Source organism: Corythoichthys intestinalis, chromosome 15, assembly GCF_030265065.1.
Source record: "Corythoichthys intestinalis isolate RoL2023-P3 chromosome 15, ASM3026506v1, whole genome shotgun sequence".
NCBI lineage: Eukaryota > Metazoa > Chordata > Actinopteri > Syngnathiformes > Syngnathidae > Corythoichthys > Corythoichthys intestinalis.
This window is the reverse complement of record NC_080409.1, coordinates 7,748,286-7,773,009: the sequence shown is the minus strand read 5'-3', so window position 1 is coordinate 7,773,009 and position 24,724 is coordinate 7,748,286. Positions and strand designations below refer to the sequence as shown.

Genomic DNA, 24,724 nt, shown 5'->3' with positions numbered 1-24,724 from the left:
TCAGAGGTATACCTAAACTTTAAAGAATTCATTTGCAAATTATGGTGGAAATAAGTATTTGGTCAACAACAAAAGTTCATCTCAATACTTTTTTATGTTCCATTTGTTAAAAATGACAAAGGTTAAAACGTTTTCTGTAAGTCTTCAAACACTGTTGCAGGTATTTTGGCCAATTCCTCCATGCAAATCTCCTCGAGAGCAGTGATGTTTTGGGGTTGTCTCTCCACAGATTTTGTATGCATATGGGGTTTAGACCTGGAGACCAGCTAGGCCACTCCAGGACCTTAAAATGCTTCTGATGAAGCCACTCTTTGTTTCCCGGGCAATGTGTTGGGGATCATTGTCATCCTGAAAGATCCAGCCACGTTTCATCTTCAATGCCCTTGGTGATGGAAGGAGGTTTTAACTCAAAATCTCACGATACACGGACCAATTCATCCTTTCCTTTTACACGAATCAGGTGTCCGGGTCCCTTTGCAGAAAAAATGCCGTAAAGCATGATGTTTCCACCCCCATGCTTCACAGTAGGTATGATGTTCTTTGGATACAATTCAGCATTCTTTCTCCTTCCTCCTGACTACAGTATATGACATTCTCCCAGTCCTCTTCTGGATCATCCAAATGCTCTCCAGCAAACCTCAGATGGGGCCTGGATATGTCTGGCACTGCAGGATTTGAGTCCCTGGTGGCGAAGTGTGTTATTGATAGTAGCTTTTGTTACTTTGGTCCCAGTTCTCCCTAGGTCATTCACCTGGTCTCCCTGTCTGGTTCTGGGATTTTTGCTCACTGTTCTTGTGATCATTTTGGAGCCCCAAGTTGAGGGAGATTATCAGTGGTCTTCTATGTTTTCCATTTTCCAATAATTGCTCCCACGGTTGATTTCTTTACCCCAACCTGCTTACCTATTGCAGATTAAGTCTTCCCAGCGAGGTTCAGGTCTACAATTTTGTTTCTGGTGTCTCCTTTGACAGCTGTTTGGTCTTGGCCATCGTGGAGTTTGGAGTGTCACTGTTTGAGGTTGTGGACAGGTGTCTTTTTAGGTGAGAATGAGTTCAAACTCATGCCATTAATACACGTAACGTTTGGAGGACAGAGGAGCCTCTTAAAGTAGTTACAGCTCCGTGAAAGCCAGAAACCTTGCTTGTTTGTAAGTTACCAAATACTTATTTCCCACCATAATTTGCTAATAAATTATTTAAAAATTAGAAAAAGTGATTTTCTGGAATGTTTTTCCCCATTCTGTCTGTTATTGTTGAGGTATACCCATGATGATAATTACAGGCCTCTCTCATCTTTTTAAGTGGGAGAACTTGCACAATTAGTGGCTGACTAAATATTATTTTTGCCCCACTGTATAGGCACAAATCCGATGACGTCACTTTCCAGTATTACATAAATGCTTTTATCGGCTGCTAGATAATATCGGACGACTCTAATTATTGGTGTAGATTCCGAAAAGGCGTTCTACCTACCTCAAGCTTGATGAGGCGGCTATCCAGGACATTTTTGTCAGCTGTGGGGGCACAGTAGGCTTGCGGCACGTGGCTGGTGTCAGCCACCCAGTCCCGCAGCTCTTCCAAGCCCCGCTTGAAGAGCTGGTGCTCGCTCACTATGCGCTCCATCCGCGACGTCTTCTCCTGAAAGGAGGGAACCGCAAAACGGATTCAGATTGGGCTCTTTATACCTGTTTTCGATCATCTACGCCAATTCCGTCTCCCGCATGGTGGAAGCATCTGCGTACCTTAGTCAGGTTGCTTAAAGCTAGGAAGCGAGCAGAGAGCTGCGAGACGCGGTGCGCAAAAGCCTTGCCGGCTGCGTGTTGCTCCGACAGCTGCCGGGCTTTCTCTTTCAGCCTGCTCAGGTGGACTTGCCGGGACTCCAGATCCTCCAGCGTAGACTGGAAGAGCACAGGCAGGTAAGCATGCAGACAACAAGGGCTAGAAACAAATGGGGAGTCAAAATCGGATGTAGAGGTACCACTGTATATATATAACTCTGGAAGCCAACTCAAAGCCAGTTGCACATGTGAGCATCAAATGCGGTATCTACCAAGGAGATGCTCTATCACCCCTGCTGTTCTCCATAGGCCTAAACCTCCTCAGCCAGATCATCACCAACAGTGGTTTCGGGTACCGGTTCCGACGTGGAACAACCATCAGTCACCTCCTCCACATGGATGATATCAAGCTGTATGCCAAGAACGAGCGTGACATCGACTCCCTGATTCACCTCGCGAGAATATACAGCAATGGCATCAGGATGTAATTCGGACTAGATAAGTATGGACGAATGATATCCAGAAGAGGGAAGGTGATCTCAACTGAAGGGGCTGAACTACCTGAAGGCAATATAACAGATGTGCAGGACAGCTACAAATACCGAGGGATCCCACAGGCAAATGGGAACCATGAGGAAGCAACTAGGAGGTCTGCCACAACCAAATACTAACACAGGGTGAGGCAGGTCCTCAAGAGTCAGCTGAATGGCTAGAATAAGATCCAGGCCATTAACATGCCCTACCAGTAATCAGATACCCTGCTGGCATCGTATCCTGGCCACTGAAAGAGATGCAGGCTACCGACATCAAGAAAAGGAAGCTCCTTACAATGCACGGAGGGTTTCACCCTAAGTCCAGCATCCTGAGGCTCTACACAAAGCAGAAAGAGGGAGGCCGAGGACTAGTGAGCAATAGAGCCACTATCCAGGAGGAAACTACATCCCTCCAAGAGTACATCATGAAAATGGCCCACAGTGATGACCTGCTTGGTGAATGCCTCAGGCAACAGAAGCCCAGTAAGGAGGAGGACACTGAGGAGCTATCATGGACGGACAAGCCCCTGCATGGTATGTACCACCGACAAATTGAGGGGGTAGCGGACATGGGGAAAAACATATCAGTGGTTGGAAAAGGCCAGACTGAACGACAGCACGGAGGCACTTATCATGGCAGCACAAGAACAGGCCCTAAACACAAGATCAATAGAGGCCGGGGTCTATCACACCAGACAGGACCCCAGGTGCAGGCTATGCAAAGAGGCCCCTGAGACAGTCCAGCACATCACAGAAGGGTGTAAGATGCTGGCAGGCAAGGCATACATGGAACGACATAACCAGGTAGCAGGCATAAAGTACAGGAACATCTGTGCCGAGTACGGACTGGAGACCCCAGAGTCAAGGTGGGCGACACCTCCAAAGGTGGTCGAGAACAACCGAACCAGGATCCTGTGGGACTTCCAGATCCAGACAGACAAACTGGTGATGGCCAACCAGCCCGACAAAGTGGTGGTGGATAAACATCAAAAGACAGCAGTAGTGATAGATGTAGCAATCCCGAGCAATAGCAACATCAGGAAAAAAAGAACACAAAAAGCTGGAGAAATATCAAGGGTTGAAGGAAGAGTTGGAGAAAATGTGGGGAGTGAAGACAACAGTGATGCCAGTAGTGATCCGGACACTAGGGGCAGTAACCCCCAAGCTGGGTGCATGGCTCCAACAGATACCAGGAACAACGTCCGTCGTCTCCGTTCAGAAGAGCACAATCCTAGAGACAGCTAAGATCCTGTGCAGAACCTTCAAGCTCCCAGGCCTCTGGTAGAGGACCTGATCTTGAAAGGATAGACCACACCACCCGGGTGGGCGGGATGATTTAAAAAAAAAAAATTTTTTTAAATTTATTATTTTTATGCAACGTATAACATGTCATTTGAAAGCTAGCACCGTGTAGAATATAAAATAGGTGAGAAACACAACACCATTTTGGTTCACTGCAAATTAGAGCCCTTAAAAAGCGTTCATTTGATCCAAAATGAATTTGAAGGAATACAATTCCATTTGTGCCAATCTTATTTTTTCATAATCTTAGCAACTAAGAAAATGACAGACCTCGCTTTTATTTAGCGTACGATGAATTGAATGATCGCGTATCTCTACAGGCTTAATCATTGGACTCTCATTGGATAACGTACATCCTCCAGAACTGCTCACTGTCTTTGAGAAATTTCATCCAATTTCATTGTCATCTCTCACTGAAATAGTTAGTGACATGAAACCCACTAACTGTCCCCTAGATGTAATGCCAGCTAGGCTTCTGAAGGAAGTCTTTAATTGCCTTGGATCAAGTCTGCTGGCTCTTATAAAGACCTCTCTCCGTTCCGGTTCTGTCCCAGCTGCCTTTAAACAGGCTGTAGTCAGACACCTCCTTAAAAAACCTCATCTCGACCCCTCTGTGCTGTCCAATTTTAGACCTGTCTCCCACTTGACTTTCCTGTCTAAAGTTTTAGAAAAAAATGTTTTTATTCAATTGCAAACATTCTTAAAGACAAACTCCACCCTTGACAAGTTTCAATCAGGCTTCAGGTAAAGACACAGCACTGAATCAGCACTGTTAAAAGTGCACAACGACATTGCCCTTTCTGTGGATAATGGAAACTATCCTTGTTTTACGAGACCTCACAGCAGCATTCGATACAGTCAACCATACAGTCCTTGTATCTCGTTTAGAGCATTTCATAGGTATCGGTGGTAATGCTCTACAATGGTTTAAATCGTACCTGGAGCATAGGACCTTCTCGGTAATGATTGGGAAATTTTCCTCCTCACAAACTTTTCTGTCTTGCGGGGTGCCACAAGGCTCTATTTTGGGGCCTGTTAATTTGCACTTTAGGATCAATTAGTAAAAAAACATAATATCTCTTTTCATTTTTATGCTGATGACCTGCAGCTGTATCTGCCCCCGAGACCCAACGAACAAAGTGCTCTCACTAAATTGATGAAGTGCATATCCGATGTGAAACAGTGGCTAGCACGGAACTTCTTACATCTTAACGAGAGCAAAACTGAATATATTTCTTTTGGCACACCTTTTATGATGAATGCCCTTGAGCCCAACTCTGGTGCGCTGGCTCCGTTTTTTAAGACACACGTTAAAAATCTTGGGTTGATATTCGATAACAGGCTCAACTTTGAAAAACAGATTAGTTCTGTTGTAAGAGCAAGTTTTTTCCAGCTCCGTCTCTTGGCCTTTTCTTAGTCGCCACGACCTTGAAAAAGTGATTCGCGCTTCTATAAGCTCAAGGCTGGACAACTGCAATGCACTTTATGTTGGTCTTCCTAAGTCCTCTATTTCTCGTCTTCATTGGGTAGACGTGGACATATTACCCCCGTGCTATCATCGCTCCACTGGCTTCCAGTCCATTTTGGAATTAATTTCAAACTTTTACTGTTTGTTTTTAATTCTATTAATGTCCAGGCTCCTTCTTATTTATCAAGAGATTTTAACCCTCCGTAACTCTGGCAGGGCTCATTGTTCTACAGGCCAGCTTCTTTTGCAAGTTCCGAGGTCGAGATTTAAACAGTGGGGGGGGGGGGGGGGGGGCAATCTTTTTCAGTTGCTACCCCCAGGTTGTGAAATAGTTTACCCCCTGAAATCCGCACCATTACCAATCTAGGCCTTGTTAATTCTTGGTTAAAGAGACACTTTTTTAGACTCGATTTTTCCCCTGACTAGGTTAAACTCGTTTTATTTCTTAAGGGTTTTAATGTTTTCGGATTTAATCTGTTTTATGTGCTGTTCTGACTTTTATCGTGATGCGTTGTTTTTGTTTTTCTTAATGTCATAGTATAGTACTTTCCTGCCTTTTATTCATCATGAACCATGTTTGTTTTTGTTGTAAAGCACTTTAAGGGCCTTTCGGGTTTTTGTAAAGGGCTATAGAAATAAAATTTCTATTGATTGATTGATTGATTGATTGACTGGTTAAAAGAGTTGCCCAAGAGCCACAACAGAAGGATAACAGAGCTACATGCGGCTACGGACACATGCGCCGGCAGCGGCGCTCCCACCTGAAGTTTTTGGAGCTCGGCCTTCTTGGCTGGGAGATCCGGGAGGCGCGCTTCGCTCTCTCGCACGGCCGTCTCGCTGGTGTCCAGGAATTCCCGGAGGGGCTCGGCGCCGCTCTCGAACTCCTTCATTTCCGTCGCCAGGTTCTGGCGGGAAGAAGAAGGACGACGGGCACTCAGCTCGGGCCGCTCTGCCGGCACCCCCGAACTCCCTCACTTGTAGATGGAGCTCTCGCTCGTGAAGACCAGACACCGTGTTCTTCCAGTCCTCAAGAGCCTTGCCCATCTTGACCCGAACTGATTCTGCTTTATCTTTGCCGGCCATCGCAGAGAGAAGCTCGCCCGCGGCCGCTGCGCTGTCGAGCTTGGACCGACCCAGCTCTCTGTCGCCGACCAACTCCTAAGGAGGACGATCGGACGACTATTATTTGCAAAAACGTCTGGAATACTTCTTGAACTGCCTAAAATATGCTCAAATGAAATCCACCGAAAATTTCAAAAATGAGTCGGAACACCCAACCACGTTGGCTTAAAATGGAGCTTTTTGAAGTTGCCTTTAACGCAATGTGACCTTCTCTAAACTTTTCAAAGTACAGGTAGTCCCCAGGTTGGGAACGAGTTACGTTCCTACGCTGGCGACGTAACCCTATTTCCTGCGTAAATCGGAAACAACCCTTTAAGTATCCCTAAATCTAAATATAACTATCCAAAAAATCCAAAAGTATTGTATTTTGTTTAAAGAGGGAGAATAAACCGCCCTCTGGTGGCAGTGTTGGGTCTGGCTGGAATGTCGCTTTGTATGACTGAGGAGCTGACTCATCTGACATGGATAAAGGATAGCTGCGCTCCAGTTTGGCCTTCACAAGGCTGTAAGTTGCTTCAACTGATATATGTGATAAGATAATTATTAAATGGTTATTAAATATTTGCTTTTACTAATGAAGGCTCATAATAAAGTATCGATTGCTATAATAGGATGTTCCATGATTGATTGCAGTAAGAGACATTTTTGGAATTGATAACTATGACATGTTTAGCTCTTGATGATACTGCCTTGTCATTCTGACCAGTTTAAACCGGCCTAGGTTCCACAGGTCAACTTCAATAAATTTAAGGAATCATATTGTTGCGTTTCATTACCGTATTGGTCCGAATATAAGACAGTGTTTTTTGCATTGAAATAAGACTGAAAAAGTGGGGGTCGTCTTATATTCGAGGTCTGGACATTATACCCATTCACGACGCTAGATGGCACCAGATATCATTGAAGCGATGTTCTGTCATGACAGATCTCAGTTACTCTAAAGTTTAACCAGTTTGCATTATTTTATTGCAATATTTTTCCTTATTCAGATTTGTTTCAAGACTACAGTTACAGTCAGACTTCACTTTGATGGTTAATGCAGTTATCGCAATTTTGTTGTTTTATCACAAGAGAATGGTTTATTTCCAGTTCAAAAACCAGAAGCCATTCATTTATGAATGTGATTGCACTTTAGTTTACATATTTAAATGTCCGGATATTAAGATTTGAATGAGGCAAAATAACATGCTTCCTCTCTCAAATATATTGTTATAATCATGTTTCAGATGTACTGTAATTATTTTCTGTATAAAAATTAATTTGGTGTTCAAAAAGTCTTTTTTCAAACTTGAGTCTTGAAAAAGAGGGGGTCGTCTTATAATCAGGGCCTCTTATATTTGGGCCAATACGGTACTTACCAAATGCTATTGCTTCATGAAATGTATTTGATGAGATCATTATTAAGTTATTATTACATATTTGCTTTTATCAATTGGTGCCCGTAATGAAGAAATGCTTTTTCTTATTATTATCATTGTTCACAAAGAAAGTGTTTTCTCTTGCCTGGTCAAGGTCAGAAGAGGCCGCTTCGCTTTGCTGAAATGTGCTGAAACACATGTATATAATTCCACCTACATACACACACATAGCCAAACAAAGACAACAGGTGTCGCCAGCTTGCTTCCCCTTTTTCCCTTTTAGGGCAAGACACCCGTCTATTGCTAGGGCCATCCCACATAAAAAGCGAGGTGAAGGAGGGGCTAGTTAGAACGATTGCGGTAACTGGATAGTTTCCCCCTCTTTCTCCTTGCAAGCTTTTCAACCAAATTGAGTGCCTTCTCTCCTTATTTTGGGTAATATTATAAATGTCTACTTAAGGATTCTTATTTGAACTTGACAATATGTTTGCGTATGCATTTGTAATTAAGTTCAGAGCTACAGTTTGTGGAGTTATGTGTGAGCGATTTGCTATGAGAATGGTAAATACGTTAGCATTTAAGATAGCGGACAAATGTCCGATGTCTCAGACTTACCTGGATCTTCTGCAAGCTCGACAAAGCCTCGGAGAGGTTTTGCGGTGCGTCGAAGCATTTGGCCGTGTTGATCTTGGTGTTGACGAGCCACTGCTGGAAGTCCCTGTAGTCTGAACGGAAGGCCTGTTCCTGCGACTTCTCTTTGCTCTGGCACTCCTTGGCGGCTCGCAGACTCAAACTAGCCCCACACCACCAAAAGCAACATATTTAGGATATTCCCGGTCCGGTCCGGGCAAGGTCCCCGTAGTCCCTCACCTGTTATATTCCTTGACAAGGGCCGACACTCTTTCCGACTGGGCGGCCACGTCTCCGGAGAAGCGGCACAAATCGTTGAGCTGAGTCTTCAGGCTATCGCATGCGGGCTCAGCTTTCGCCATCTCTTCCAAAATGTCCTTGAGGAAAGCAAACAAAAAGTTATCAAAGCGTGTGATTAGTTTTGCACCGATACAGTTCCCTATTGTTTTAAGGTCACTTCCTTCGAAGAGGGCCGTTGGAAATAAATGGGAAATTTTGGCCATTTGAAATGAATGGCTACGTTTTTGATATTGAAATGTCTCTTTCTGTTTTTCTTTTTCAAAAACACAGCATTACGGTCATTTTGGTGTGGGAACGGTGTCGATGGTTCAACCGGTTTTGGTTGGGAAGAAATGCCATTGAAAAGAAGGAAATATTTTAGATTGTAGCTTTTGCATTCCATGCAAACGCAACCATCAATAATCCAGTACTAGGACCAATCACCTGTGAGACTTTTGATTTATGAGGGCAGCTTACCTTCGCAATACGCCATCCTCGGACGGCCTCCCCTCCCTCGGCCTGGCCCTCAGCTCGTGCCAGTCCGAGACGCCAGTCGTGAATCCGCCGGCCCAGGTCCCGCGCTTCTCCCTCCAGCCGAGCCAACAGAGCTCGGAACTCCTGCTCGGAGGCGGTGCTCTGAGAGAGGGCCGTCTCCAGGGCTGCGCGGGTCCGGATGGCCGCTCCTTCCCACTGCTCCCAAGCAGATGAGAGGGCCGCTTCCTCGCGCTCGATGGCCTCGTAGCCCCCCGGGCCGGTGCGGTCTCTGGCCGCCGCCCCGCACGTCTGCACCCGGGCGAGCCTCTCCCGACCCGGCTCCTTGGAGTCCAGCAACTCCTGGGAAACAGGCCAAAGCAGGAGTCCCTTCCCAAAACCGATTCACCCAAAAAAAACAAAAAAAAACTATGGTCATGGATTCGGACATGCGGGCCAACCTGGACTTTGGAGAGTTTCCTTTGAACGGAGGCTGAGTCCCCTGATAGGTCGGACCAGCGCTGCAGTTCCTCCTTGGCCGAACTCAACCAGTCGTTGAAGTCTCGGACGGCGTCCAAGTAGCGTTCGTGCTCCGACACCGCGCTTTGCGCCGACTGGATTTTACCCTTAGGAGAAGAGAACCGGTGCGTCTTGTTTTTATGGACGGAATCTCACAAATTCTGTACGCCTTTCAGAGAGATGCGGCCGCCAAGCTAAGACGGCCATCAGCAGCCTGCAAATATGTGTCCCAATGACAGACCGCTGCCCAGTTTTCATTGACCCCGAGCAAATGAGGAAATGGATAGTCTGCCATAGACTTCATTACCTATAGACGTCTATCTTTGCGTCACACCCTATCAGAGGTGGCCAAGCTTCATTTAGTATAGTCAGGCGAAGACGGCACACGCTCATGTCTAAGCTGGATTCAAGCTTGGAACTACAAAAGCTTTACCGCATACAAATAGTAAGGATTGTCTCAGGAGTGATTTGTTTGAGGATTCAAGGTAAATACTAGGCCTGCAAGCAGGACTGAACGGGCCCTCGCAATCTAGCGCAACTCGGACGTCACGCAACTCAGACAGTGTGCAGGTCAGGGTGGTGGCAGATCGTCCTCTCTAATCATCTCATTAGAACCTAACATGCTTGAACGTTACCTCTTTACATTCACACACCTAAGAGATAAAAACCCCTATTGGACAGAGTACTACAAAAAAGGAGCGAATAAAGGGTCGTCACGGCAACAGACAGAGACATGTGGACATGGGCCGTAAAATAAATATTTCAAAAGGTCTTGAAACTATAATGACCAACCTGAAAAGAACTGGACATATATTAGAAAAATGAGTGACTTTCTATTGCCACTAGTTGGCGCTGTAGGGTTGATGCAAATGACCCCTACAGGACCCTTCAGAGTATGACTCAACAAGCACGAGATGTTTGGCGCAGATATGTTGTAGAAGTTATGACTGTTCGAAACTTGTGGTGAGACGAAATGGCTTCAGTCATTTTCACTTCTCCTGTTGGACTCTTCTGCTTCAACCAAACCTCAGTATTTTTCATCAGGCACCTGAACACATGTCTTATGGCTCCCCTGATGCAGGTTTTAGGTGAATATATTTTTTTTCCTTGGAGGAGGAGCCTGTTTAGTAAAAAAAGGCATTTCCTGTTCCCAACAGGGGGCGCTTGGCCTAATGGGTAATTTTTCAATGCACTCGTGTTAAGGGTGGGATCCCGCACATACATGCCAGATATGAAAAAGATTGAACGTTGTGTCAAGGAGCTATTAGTCTTTTACTGAATTTGTCATTTTGCCGAAAAAATGGCCGACTTAGGTCCACGCCCAGGTCAGACACGCACCATTTTGAAAATTTTAGATCTCTTATGTCTCCTGAATAGTCTCACCAATTTTGAAGATGATCCAACTAACTCTCTCTGTTACAAGGTCTCAAATGTGCACCCTGTTAATTGATAAAAATTTCACATTCGATCAAAATACCGAATTTCATGTTGGGTTTGGAGTATGAGTTCAAGAGACTTTTTGGAGCAGTTTTGCACAAGGTATCGACTCCCCAAATTTCATTTCTCTACATTAAAAAAACCTAATAGGAAACGCCGTTTTGAAAAATCAAGGGGGCGCCACTGAGCCCTTTTGTTTCATTTTTTTGTAACGTGGCAAGATTATCGAAATACACGCAAAGCCGCATGTATGTGCAAAATTTGGTGAGTTTTCGTGCATGTTCAGGCCTCCAAATGTAAACTGTACTACAAATGGATAAAAATTTCACATTCGATCCAAAATGCCCGATTTTCTGTTGGATTTGGAAAATGGGTGCAAGAGGCTTTTTGGAGCAGTTTTGCATAAGGTATGGACTCCCCAAATTTCATTGCTCTACGTTGAAAAAACCCAATAGGAAAGGCCTTTTTTAAAACTCCTTTCTGTCGCCACTAGTTGGCACTGTAGAGTTGATGCAAATGACCCCTACAAGACCCTTCAGGGTATGACTCTCAACAAGCACGGGAAGTTTGGCGCAGATATGTTGCATATCTGCTGAGTTATGACTGTTCAAAGTTTTTTGCGTGACAAATTGTTGACGGTCATTTTCACTTTCCTGTTTGGACCCCTCCGCCTCAACGAAACCTCAATATTTTTCATCAGGCACCTGAACACAGGTCTTGAGGCTCCCCTGAAACAGGTTTAAGGTCAATAGATTTTTTTCCCTTGGAGGAGGAGCCTGTCTCGTAAAGAAGGCCATTTCCTGTTCCCACTAGGGGGCGCCAGGCCTAATGGGTAATATTTCAATGCAGTCGTGTTCAGGCTGGGATATCTCATATACAGTGCCTTGCAAAAGTATTCGGCCCCCTTAAACCTTGCAACCTTTCGCCACATTTCAGGCTTCAAACATAAAGATATAAAATTTTAATTTTTTGTCAAGAATCAACAACAAAACTGAAAAGTGGGGCGTGCAATATTATTCGGCCCCCTTGCGTTAATACTTTGTAGCGCCACCTTTTGCTCCAATTACAGCTGCAAGTCGCTTGGGGTATATTTCTATCAGTTTTGCACATCGAGAGACTGACATTCTTGCCCATTCTTCCTTGCAAAACAGCTCGAGCTCAGTGAGGTTGGATGGAGAGTGTTTGTGAACAGCAGTCTTCAGCTCTTTCCACAGATTCTCGATTGGATTCAGGTCTGGACTTTGACTTGGCCATTCTAAAACTTGGATACGTTTATTTTTGAACCATTCCATTGTAGATTTGGCTTTATGTTTTGGATCATTGTCCTGTTGGAAGATAAATCTCCGTCCCAGTCTCAGGTTTTGTGCAAATACCAACAGGTTTTCTTCCAGAATGTTCCTGTATTTGGCTGCATCCATCTGCCCTTCAATTTTAACCATCTTCCCTGTCCCTGCTGAAGAAAAGCAGGCCCAAACCATGATGCTGCCACCACCATGTTTGACAGTGGGGATGGTGTGTTCAGGGTGTGGAGCTGTGTTGCTTTTACGCCAAACATATCGTTTTGCATTGTGGCCAAAAAGTTCAATTTTGGTTTCATCTGACCAGAGCACCTTCTTCCACATGTTTGGTGTGTCTCCCAGGTGGCTTGTGGCAAACTTTAAACGAGACTTTTTATGGATATCTTTGAGAAATGGCTTTCTTCTTGCCACTCTTCCATAAAGGCCAGATTTGTGCAGTGTACGACTGATTGTTGTCCTATGGAAAGACTCTCCCACCTCAGCCGTAGATCTCTGCAGTTCATCCAGAGTGATCATGGGCCTCTTGGCTGCATCTCTGATCAGTTTTCTCCTTGTTTGAGAAGAAAGTTTGGAAGGACGGCCGGGTCTTGGTAGATTTGCAGTGGTCTGATGCTCCTTCCATTTCAATATGATGGCTTGCACAGTGCTCCTTGAGATGTTTAAAGCTTGGGAAATCTTTTTGTATCCAAATCCGGCTTTAAACTTCTCCACAACAGTATCTCGGACCTGCCTGGTGTGTTCCTTGGTTTTCATAATGCTCTCTGCACTTTAAACAGAACCCTGAGACTATCACAGAGCAGGTGCATTTATACGGAGACTTGATTACACACGGGTGGATTCTATTTATCATCATCGGTCATTTAGGACAACATTGGATCATTCAGAGATCCTCACTGAACTTCTGGAGTGAGTTTGCTGCACTGAAAGTAAATGGGCCGAATAATATTGCACGCCCCACTTTTCAGTTTTTTATTTGTTAAAAAAGTTTAAATTATCCAATAAATGTTGTTCCACTTCACGATTGTGTCCCACTTGTTGTTGATTCTTGACAAAAAAAAAAAAATTTCATATCTTTATGTTTGAAGCCTGAAATGTGGCGAAAGGTTGCAAGATTCAAGGGGGCCGAATACTTTTGCAAGGCACTGTACATGCTAGAAAGGAAAAAGATTGAACGTTGTGTCAAGGAGCTATTAGTCATTTACTGAATTTGTCATTTTGCCGAAAAAATGGCCGACTTTGGCACCACGCCCAGGTCAGACCCGTGAATGAAAACGCACCATTTTAAAAACTTAAGATCTCATATGTCTCCTGAACAGTCTCACCAATTTTGAAGATGATCCAACTAACTCCCTTGGCGAAAAGGTCTCAAATGTGCACCCTGTAAATCGATAAAAATTTCATACTTGATCCAAAATAACCGATTTCCTGTTGGGTTTGGAATATGGGTGTAAATGCTTTTTTGGAGCGGTTTTGGACAAGGTATAGACCCCCCAAATTTCATTGCTCTACGCTGACAGACCCTAATGTTATAGGCCAATTTTAAAATTTCAAGGGGGCGCCACTGAGCCATTTTGTTATATTTTTTTGCAACGTTGCAAAATTATCGAAATTTACAATTTTCCGCACGTATAGGCAAATTTTGGTGACTTTTCGTGCATGTTCAGGCCTCCAAATTGACCGTTTTCATTTGCCCTGAAAAAAAATAATAAAATTAAATTAAAAAAAAAAAAAATCCTTTGCAAAACAATAGGGCCTTCACACGCCTAGTGCTCGGGCCCTAATTATATTTTTCGTACCATGCATGCATTTTGAAACGTGAAAAAAATCAATGGGAGAATGGGAACCGTTACGGCACAGTTGTCATTCTTCGACATGTAAAATAGATGCGTAACTGCCCGTTTCTTTTGCTATTTTAACAAAGAATCAAGACAGTTTTACGTCCATATCTACAAAGAATTCAGTGATTGAAGCATTTATTCGCAGGATTTTTTTTTCTTGTTTACACCTGGAGGCGGCTAATTTTCGTAACTGACTAGCCTCATAGTTGGCAATATTTATGCAAAATAAATGCCACCTGCACGTTGTTTTTTTTTTCTCTGTTTACGTCTGGCGGCCGCTAGCCTCATTCGCTAACAGAGTATCATTTTACTTTGTCCTATATATGTAAAAAAAAAAAAAAAAAAACCTCTAACTGCACGGTTTCTTTGCTTTTAACCAAGAATCGAACCGTTTTAAGTCCATATCTACAAAGAATTCAGTCATCGAAGCATTACTCGCATGAATTTTCTTCTTTGTTTACACATGTAGGTGGCTAATTTTCGTAACTGACTAGCTGCATAGTTGGCAATATTTACGGGAAATAAATGCTACCTGCACATTTTTTTTGTTTTTGACCAAGAATCGAGACTGTTTTACGTCCATAGAAGAAGAATTAAGGGATTTAAGCATTTATTTACAAGAATTTTCGCCGGAAAAGCTCTGTTCATGTCAGGGGCCACTAGCCTCATTTGCTAACAGAGTAGAATTGTACTTCGACATATATACGTTAAAAAAAAAAAAAAACGCTAACTGCACGGTTTCTTTGCTTTTAACCAAGAATCAAGACTGTTTTACGTTCATACTATGAAGAATTCGGGGATTTAAGCATTTATTCACGAAAATTTTCACCCGAAAAGCTTTGTTTACGTCAGGCGGCCGCTAGCCTCATTCACTAACAGTATATAGTGTATAATGATAATAAAGAGCTATTCAATTCTAATAAGATTTGATTGTTTATAGAATTTATTAATAATCTATTTACATATTATTTATAATTGGTTCTGCATGTTTTCCTCAAGTATTAAGTTTCTGATGTTAAATTCAGTGATTTATTAGCTGTTGAAAACTTGCAGTAAATAAAAAAAAAATTATGTTGCTATTTTGGTCAAAAACGTATGTTGAATAAACTTAAACAAAAACTTGTTGATGTTAAATATTGCTATTGATCCTGAAAAAATAGGTGATTATCTATGCTTTTGGTGATTTTTGTGCATCTAGTGTAAAATCTGAAACTTTGATAGCCATTTTAAGTTGTGTTATAGTTTTTGGGGATTTTATAAGGGAACGACTTTGAATTTTTTGATGCCGCTGCTCATGGAGACATATATGACTAAGTTAGGTGCCTGTTTTCGTTTTAGGTCGGTAGCAGCTTTGGTTTTGAAAATATTTGCATTTGAAGTTTTTGAAAATAGGCCCCCTACGAATCGGCCCCGTTTCCCTTGTCATGTCAATAGGTTATGAAGTCTATGGGTTTGCATTCAAAACTTGCTTCAGCCGACATTGTGTTGCACTTCTCAGCTTCGACATGAGATGAAGCCGCTCACCAAAAGAGTGTCTTTCCATTAAAACCTGACAACACATTTAAATCCAAGGTAGCAAAATTTAGAATTTCAGTATTTCTTAGACATCAATAAATGCCAATTCTGTAGAACAGTGTTGTTTTCGTCCACGATGACGAGAACGAAAATATTTTGTCAATGAACACTTTTTTCTAGGGCTGTCAAACGATTAAAATTTTTAATCGAGTTAATTACAGCTTAAAAATGAATTAATCGTAATTAATCGCAATTAATCGCAATTCAAACCATCTATAAAATATGCCATATTTTTCTGTAAATTATTGTTGGAATGGAAAGATAAAACACAAGATGGATATATACATTCAACATAAGGTACATAAGGACTATTTGTTTATTATAACAATAAATCAACAAGATGGCATTAACATTATTAACATTCTGTTAAAGCGATCCATGGATAGAAAGACTTGTAGTTCTTAATAGAAAAATGTTAGTACAAGTTAGAGAAAGTTTATATTAAAACCCCTCTTAATGTTTTCGTTTTAATAAAATTTGTAAAATTTTCAATCAAAAAATAAACTAGTAGCCCGCCATTGTTGATGTCAATAATTACTTACTCAATGCTCATGGATGCCTGTAAAATCAGTCGCACCCAAGCGCCAGCAGAGGGCGGCAAAACTAAAACACAACAAATGAGCGTTTCAATGTGTACTGTCATTTAAAACTCCCTGAGCGGGGCATCTGCGTTAATTGCGTCAAATATTTTAACGTGATTAATTAAAAAAATTAATTAACGCCCGTTAACGCGATAATTTTGACAGCCCTACTTTTTTCATGACGATTACGATACGATAACGAGGTGGAAACACGTATTTTGGAAGACTGAAACATAACGAGACGCATGCCAGTTTTTGTCAGACGAGACAAGAAGAAGACAAAAATGCGCCATAGTTTCCGTCACCTGTTCACAATGTGTGACATTTTATGTGTAGTTAGCCTGCTGCATCTTAACAGTGTCTGATTGTGTCACTCGTGATGTGCTGCGACCCCCACCCCCTGACTCACAAGTGTGTCGTCTCCAGTGTCCATGAAGGCTTGCACAAATGGTAAGATTTGTTTCTCCAGCGAGAAAGAATATCCAATGTTGCAATGCAATGCCATCCAATGTAATGTTAGCAATAGGCCAATGCTAATGGCGAATGTCCTCTTAAACTCTCCGACAACTTTTTTTTTACAGTTCGTGGCGTCCAGGTTGGTATAAGGAATTGAAAGTACTGTTTTACGGCTGAGTTTGTTTAATCACCAAGTTGGCTTTGTCCTTGTAGACACTATGATTTGTGCTCATCTGTCGATGTCCATTAGAAATACAGTAGTTGGAAACCTTTATTTATTTATTTTTTTGAGTAATTTTTTAATTTTACAGATGAAAATCTTTTTAGGTGAACATCGTCTAAAACTAGACAAAATTAGTCTTCAGTTTTTATCAACAAAAACTAGATGAAGACAAACACATTTTGAGATGACTAAAACATAGACTATGAAGTCGGGTACTATGATACTATACTATACAATACTATGATATTGACGGGTAAGATTCCACCTTCACCGCACCACACCTTTCATTTGGGGGCCATCCCACAATCTACTTCAGTTATTCGCAGTCGGTTGCAGTGACACATGCAGCGATCTAACGCCGGATTTAGGTTGAAAAAGTATGAAAGCTGTACCGCATACAAACAGGAATGATTGTCTCAGGAGTGATTTATTCGGGGATTCAAACAAATAATATTTTTCATTTTTTCACAAGACATTTCAACGTAAAAAGCTCTTGTAAGGCTGCCGCCACATTGTCTAACAGACTAGCATCATTCTTCGACATATTTAGGTCAAATAAATGCTAACTGCCCGTTTTTTTTGCTCTTTTAACAAAGAATCGAGACTGTTTTACATTCATATCTATAAAGAATTCGGGGATTTAAGCATTTATTCACAAGAATTTCCAACGTAAAAAGCTCTTTGTTGTAAGGCTGCCACCACATTGACTAACAGACTAGCATCGTACTTCGACATATTTACATAGAATAAATGCTAACTGCCCATTTTTTTTTTCCCTTTTAACCAGGAATCGAGACTGTTTTACGTCCATATCTATAAAAAAATTCAGGGATTTAAGCATTTATTCAGAAGAATTTTCAACAAAAAAGCTGAGTTTACATAAGGCGACCGCCACATTGACTAACAGACTAGCATCGTACTTTGACATATTTAAGTAAAATAAATGCTAACTGCACGTTTTTTTTTTTTCTGCTTTTAACTAAGAATCGATACATTTTTACATCCATATCTATAAAGAATTCAGGGATTTAAGCATTTAACAGAAGAATTTTCAACGAAAAAGCTTAGTTTACATAAGGAGGCCGCCACATTGACTAACAGTCTAGCATCGTACTTTAACATATTTTTTCATAAAATAAATGCTAACTGCACGTTTTTTCTGCTTTTAACCAAGAATCGAGACTGTTTTACATCCATATCTATAAAGAATTCATGGATTTAAGCATTTATTCACAAGAATTTTTACCAGAAAAGGTCTGTTTACATAAGGCGGCCGCAACATTGACTAACAGACTAGCATCATTCTTTGACATTTTTACGTAAAGTAAATTCAAACTGCCCGGGTTTTTTGCTTTTAACCAAGAATCGAGACTGTTTTATGTCCATATCTATAACGAATTCAGGGATTTAAGCATTTATTCAGAAGAATTTTCAACGAAAAAGCTCGGTTTACATAAGGCGGCTGCCACATTGACTAACAGACTATCATCATACTTTGACATATTTAAGTAAAATAAATGCTAACTGCTTGTTTTTTCTGCTTTTAACCAAGAATCGAGACTGTTTTACGTCCGTATCTAAAAAGAATTTGGGGATTTAAGCATTTATTCACAAGAATTTCCTACGTAAAAAGCTCTTTGTTGTAAGGCTGCCGCCACATTGACTAACAGACTAGCATCGTACTTCGACACATTTACATAAAATAAATGCTAACTGCACGTCTTTTTTTGGCTTTTAACCAAGAATCGAGACTGTTTTACGTCAATATCTATAAATGATTCAGGGATTTAAGCATTTATTCACAAGAATTTTCAACGAAAAAGCTCTTTGTCGGTCACCTTTGACGACAACGCCAACCAAACCAAGACCCCTTTTAATCGGTCCCATGTCCCGTCTGTATCATTATGAAATCTATGATTAAAATATGACTAAGACAAAAAAGTATTATTGTCCAAAAGACGGAAACTAAAAGGGCTGCCAAAAACAACACTGCTGTAGAAATTGGATGCAGTGATGTTTTCGTCAACGATGACGATAACGAAAATATTTCGTCAACGAACAATTTATTCACGACGATGATGTAACGATGACGCGCTGAAAGCATGTCTTGGCTAAAACATAACGAGATGGATTCCAGTTGTCTTCTGAGAGCAAGAGCATGAAAACCAGATGAAAATTCAACATAGTTTCCGTCATAAATTCACAATGTGTGATATTTTGTTATTGTATGTGTAATTAGAACGCAGTGTTTGGTTGTGTCACTCATGTGACATGCTGCACCTCCTCCTCGTTATCCCCGCCCCACACACTCGCTTACACACCGGGTGAGTAAGCCTATTCCCATTCCAGGCTCATTTTGTGATACATTTGTGTCAGGTGCTGCTTGGTAAGTTTTGTTTTTTCATCTTGGTCTTTGTAGCGTTAGCATAGCGTACACATTAGCATTTAGCGCGGTGACTGAGTGTCTTAAACTCTTGGAAAACATTTTACATACAGTTCGTGGCGTCCAGGTGAGTTTAATTATTTGAAAATAATGTGCTGTTTTCCTGCTGAGTGTGTATTAACATCATGAAAATGTTGATGTCCTTGTTGACTACAGTCATGTGCTCGTCCGTCATGTTCATTCCAAATTGTTGGAAACCTACACATGGACTAAAACTTTTGAAGTTTATCGACGAAAACATTTTGAGAATTGTCGACTAAAAGTAGACGAAATTTGTCTTGAGTTTTCGTTGACTAAAACTAGAGGAAGACGAAAACATTTTGAAATGACCAAAATATGACTAAGACTAATTAGTATTTTCGTCCAAACGACTAAGACTAAAACGAAAATTAAAAATGGCTGCCAAAAATAACACACTGTTGCAATGCTGTGATAGTTGCTACATCAAATCACTCCCAGTTGATTTTGAGATGTTTTGGGGTCAATTTCTGGTGAAATATCATCACTTCCTTTTGATTTTGTGGCATTTCGGGGCAACTTCCTGTTTGTACTGGGTCACTTCAGGTCTATTTGGGGGCATCACTTCCTATTATTATTGGATCACTTTATATTGATCTGGGGTCATTTCGTAGTCTCTTCTTGCTGATATCGGGTAACTTCTGATCTGGAGTCATTTCGGGTCAAGTTCCTGTTCATAATGGGTCACTTCCTGTTGATTACTCATCACCTCCCGCTGATCGGCGGATGACTTCCTGTTTATATCGGGTCACTTCCTGTTTCGCATGACATAAAGCTACCATCGATAACCCAATGTGATAAACATAGCTAGCTCAGTTGGTATTTTTCTCGAGTTTTTCACTGGAACTTTTTGAATTCTTCAAATCTTTTTTACCCGACGAGCAGACTTGCCTCGACGACGGCCGAGATGTCGGCGAAATGCGCTCGCAGCTCCGCCCGCGACTCGGGTCCGAAGGTCTGGTCGGCGGACTTTTCGTACAGCTCCGCTGCCTTGTCGGTGAGACGTGACAAGGCGGCGGCGCGGGCATCTACGTCCGCCCGGATGGCGAGGAGGCGCACCAGAAGAGCCGACTTCTCTTTGAGGCCGGGCTGCTGAGGGAGAACGGCGGCCACCTCCCCCTCCACCGACTCCATCCACTGCCGGAGCCGGTTCTCGCCGTCCAGGAAGCCGTTCCACTGAGACACCGTCCACTCCAGGCGACTGCGGACGGGAATCTCACATTCACTCAGTGAACGTCCCGGATACGAGAATAGAAAGGCGCCGGGAACCTGTGACAGCTCATGGAAGCGATCAACATATTAGCCCAGGCGTCCTTCAGGTCCTGAAGCTGTGCGCGAACGGCCTCCTGCCCGTCCGCGCCGTAGTGTTTCAGGACCTGTTCTCCTTTTCCGACCGTCACGTTGAGCTTTACCTCGCCTTCGCCCTTCATCAGAAGGATATCCTAAACGTCGACAAAAAGGTGCAAAATCACTGAATAGGAACTGTCTTCGGTAAAGGCGCTATGGTAATTTGCACGTCTTTTCGTGCTTCCGCCGTGAATTAAAGCGACTTTATCAGTAGAACCGTCTCGAGGCACATTTGCAACAACTAATGCATCCTAATCAATTCAAATTCAGATTGTGAGCCTTTATTTTTTTAGTATTCAGAAGTCGCATTTTTCCCGTGACTAAATTTTTTTGTAAATGGCTAGTTGACCAGAAAAAGTGGAAAAACGGAACCTGCACAAGCAGAAGCCTTTTCTCCAGGGTCTCTTTATTGCCGACGGTGCTGTCCAGCGTGGACAGTCGCTCCCGGATTCCGTTCAACCAAATTCCGGTGGCCGCCAGCGTCTCCCGGAAGGCCCGACGCTCTTGCTCCGCCAGCTGGCAGCCGCGTAGCCTCTCGTTCGCCCGTCGCAGCAATGCCCGATGGCGAGCGTCCAGCCGAGCCGACACCCGCGTCTCTCCGCCGTCGCCCCGCCCGCCTTCGTTTAGGGCCCGCGCCTCCTCACACAAGCGCTCAAAGGAATCTCTGGATGGATGGAGAAACGAGAGCCACCCAACGATCAAGAAGAAGTTTGGATGATGAAAAAGCGTCAAGACGCCAAACCTTTGTTTGAGCACTTCCTGCTGATACTCCTCTGCCTGTTGAAGTAACGTCTTTTCAGGAGAACATTGCTCAGCTTCCGGCAGATCGGCATCCATCCTATTTTCCGTGCGCTCCAACCACTGCTCCAGTCTTTTGAGACCATCTTCAAACCTGAAAGCAAAACCTGGATTGGAACCCAACCAAACTCCCTAAAAATGCTACTTATCCTACTTACAGTGTATGGCTAGTTAACGATAGCTTTGCCAGTCAAGCAACAGCAGTTTTATTCTGTTTTTTTTTGTTCCAACCGACACCGTTGAAACACCAAAACGACCCGAGTTCTCGCACAATACAGGAAACTTTTGTTTTGACACACATAAAAATAACTGCCTCCAGTTTGGCGCCACTCAGACGGCAGGCAGGTCAGGGTCGTAGCTGATCGTCACCCTCTTATCATCTCATGAGAACTTGCTCGAAACTCACCTCTTTTTTGGGGGATTAAAAATACATTCACACACCTATGATAAAAAACCTAGAGGGCCCTACAAAAAAGGAGGTGCCACTGAGCTGTGAAGCCACGCCCTAATTCAAACCAAAATGAATCTTCTAATTGGGTCAATACGACCAAGTGTGCCAAATTCCGTGGCTCTATAAGCTACGTCTCTGAAGAAATGTACTTCCTTTTAGTTGCAAACAAAGGATTGTCACAGCAACAGAGACATATGGACATGGGCCTTAAAATGTAGTATTACAAAATGGTGTTGTAACTACAATGACCAAACTGAAAAGAACTGGACATGTATAAATGAGTGACTTTTTTGCCACTAGTTGGCGGTGCAGAGTTGATGCAAATGACGCCTACAGGACCCTTCATGTTATGACTCTCAACAAGCACGGGAAGTTTGATGCAGATATGTTGTATATAGTTATGACTGTTCAATATTTGTGGTGAGAAAAAAATTGCGAACATATTTTCACTTTCCTGTTTGGACACCGCCGCTTCAACGAAATCTCATTTTTTATCAGGCCCCTGAACACATGTCTTAAGGCTCCCCTGATGCAGGTTTGAGGTCAATTGATTTTTTTCTCTTGGAGGAGCTTGTCTTGTAAAAAAGGGAGTTTCCTTTCCCCACTAGGGGGCGCCAGGCCTAATGGGTAGTATTTCAATGCAGTCGTGTTCAGGCTGGGATACCTCTCATACATGCTAGATATGAAAAAGACTGCACCTTGTATCAGGGAGTTATTAGTCATTTACTGAATTTGGTGTGTTGCCAAAAAATGGCTGACTTTGGCGCCCTGCCCAGGTCAGGCCCGTGAATGAAAACTCACCATTTTGATGAACTTAAGATCTCATACTGTATGTCTCATAAACAGTCTCACCAATTTTGAGGAGGATCCAACTAACTCCCTAGGCGCCGAGGTCTCAAATGTGCAGCCTGTAATAATAAACATTTCACATTCGATCCATAATACCCAATTTCCTGTTGGGTTTGGAATATGGGTGCAAGAGACTTTTTGGAGCAGTTTTGTACAACATATCGACTCCCCAAATTTCATCGATCTGCGTTGAAAAAGCCTAATAGAAGAGGCCTTTTTGAAAAATTCAAAGGGGTGCCACTGATCGATCGCAAATTTATCGAAATTTACGTGAAGCTGCATGTATGTGCAAATTTTGGTGAGTTTTCGAGCATGCTCAGGCCTCCAAATTGGCCATTTTCATTTGCCCTGAAAAAAGAATAATAATCCTGTGTGTTACAATAGGGCTCTCGTGCTAGTTGGTGCCCTAAAAATGTCAGGAGATAAAGGGGCATAAAAGTTGTACACCCGATTTAGCAACCATCGCGGCAAAGCTTGGAATTTCTCCAGAAATGGCATTTTCTAGTTTTGCCGGCGTCTCGGCTAATAACGGATAGCCAGCAATCAAATATGGCCAATTAAACATCTTAAGGTCACCCTTTGACGAGGGACGCGCTGTCCTCCAGGATCTGTCGGTTGTGCCTGCACCGCTCCACGAAGCTGTCCCAGTCTTGCTGGACGGACGAGAGCTGCTGCTGGACTTGTCCGGCATTGGCCTTGGGGAGATGGAGCAGAAGCTTCTCTCCTTCTTCGCAGACCCGCGTAAGATGCGCCTCGCCATCCTCCATGCGCTCCGCGGCACCCTGAAAAACAAATGGAAATCTGACACGGCACAGACGGCGCTCTCTCTATCGCTTCTTAAGTTTAGATGCATCAAATGGCCGGCGAGTGTTGCCTTCGGTCCGGGTAGTTCCATAACTAACGAAAGCTAGCGTCGAACACTCGCCGTTACCTTCAGTTTCTGTAATTTGCGTTCAACTAAGTGAGCGTCTCCGGAACGGTCGCTGCACTCTTTGACAATCTCCTTTTGCTCTCGCAGCCAAGCGTGGAATTCCTGAACTCCGTCTGCAGGATCAAACTACAAAGGTCAGCAAATGAGGAAAGCAACTCCTCCTCCCCCCTTGACGACACGTCTCACCGTCGAACCGTTGACAAAGACCATTCTGCAGGGACGCCAAAGTCCTGGCCGAAACCCGGTTGACAGACTCGTACGTCTTGATGAGCTCGGTGAGTGCCGAACCCAAAGCGGAAAGTTCCTCCGAGGGGTATTTGCGACACAGGTTGTTCAGGCTTTCTCTGGTGGAGTCGATGCTTCCTTGCTGATTTTCAAGCTCTTTTTGAATCTCCTAGAAGACAAAGAATTCCAGGACGATCTTTAGACTTGAACTCAAAATTAAATCAAGGGCCTTGGATTACAGATGGGACCTTAATCAAGTACCTACAATTCAAAGAAGGTCTTACGACCTAGAATAAATGACTTAGAATTTCAGGGAAGTCATTAATCCTGAAATCAAGGCCTTGAATTTCAGGTAGGGAATTAATTGGATTTGCAAAGGTCCTGCGACCTTGAATCAAGGACCTTCACCTTGATTCGGCAGACGTCCTCTGGACCTGAAGCGGCAGGGGACGAGACCAAGGTGTCCTCCGTGCTCTTGAGCCAAGCAGACATTTGCGCGATGTAATCTTCCAGCAGTTTCTTCTGGGAGCTGAAGTCCAGCAGGTTTCCCAGCGCCTGTCCGTGCAGCTTCCGAACCAAATCCATCTTTTTCTCCAGGTCGCTTGCCAGCAACTGCGGAGAAAAGTTTTACCGGCGGATCCGTCTCCTTCTGCCGAGTGCGCTGTTTCCGTCCCAGGCTACCTGCGGTTTGGAAGGGCTTTCCCCACTTTGGCAGCTGCTCCTCAACTCGGTCATTTTGCTCCGCAGCAATACCAGCTTCAGCTCCTTCTGGCCTATTTCTTCCTGTCGACAAGA

At 43.1% G+C, this 24,724-nt stretch overlaps 1 protein-coding gene across 7 annotated transcripts in view; it reads right to left on the bottom strand.

The window, feature by feature from the left end:
- Positions 1–24,724, bottom strand: part of syne1b (spectrin repeat containing, nuclear envelope 1b) — a 264,424-nt gene that overhangs the window by 134,219 nt on the left and 105,481 nt on the right. For all 7 annotated transcript variants that reach the window (XM_057858502.1, XM_057858499.1, XM_057858501.1 and 4 more), the window contains 17 exons: positions 24,611–24,712; positions 24,338–24,541; positions 23,891–24,098; positions 23,705–23,817; positions 23,350–23,555; positions 21,418–21,567; positions 21,048–21,339; positions 20,598–20,770; positions 20,220–20,529; positions 9,402–9,566; positions 8,947–9,303; positions 8,431–8,567; positions 8,176–8,353; positions 6,056–6,238; positions 5,842–5,985; positions 1,742–1,897; positions 1,473–1,637 (listed from right to left, as the gene is read on the bottom strand). In XM_057858502.1, the coding sequence (XP_057714485.1) occupies positions 1,473–1,637; positions 1,742–1,897; positions 5,842–5,985; positions 6,056–6,238; positions 8,176–8,353; positions 8,431–8,567; positions 8,947–9,303; positions 9,402–9,566; positions 20,220–20,529; positions 20,598–20,770; positions 21,048–21,339; positions 21,418–21,567; positions 23,350–23,555; positions 23,705–23,817; positions 23,891–24,098; positions 24,338–24,541; positions 24,611–24,712 (3,243 nt within the window). The remainder of the gene's footprint in view (positions 1–1,472; positions 1,638–1,741; positions 1,898–5,841; positions 5,986–6,055; positions 6,239–8,175; positions 8,354–8,430; positions 8,568–8,946; positions 9,304–9,401; positions 9,567–20,219; positions 20,530–20,597; positions 20,771–21,047; positions 21,340–21,417; positions 21,568–23,349; positions 23,556–23,704; positions 23,818–23,890; positions 24,099–24,337; positions 24,542–24,610; positions 24,713–24,724) is intronic.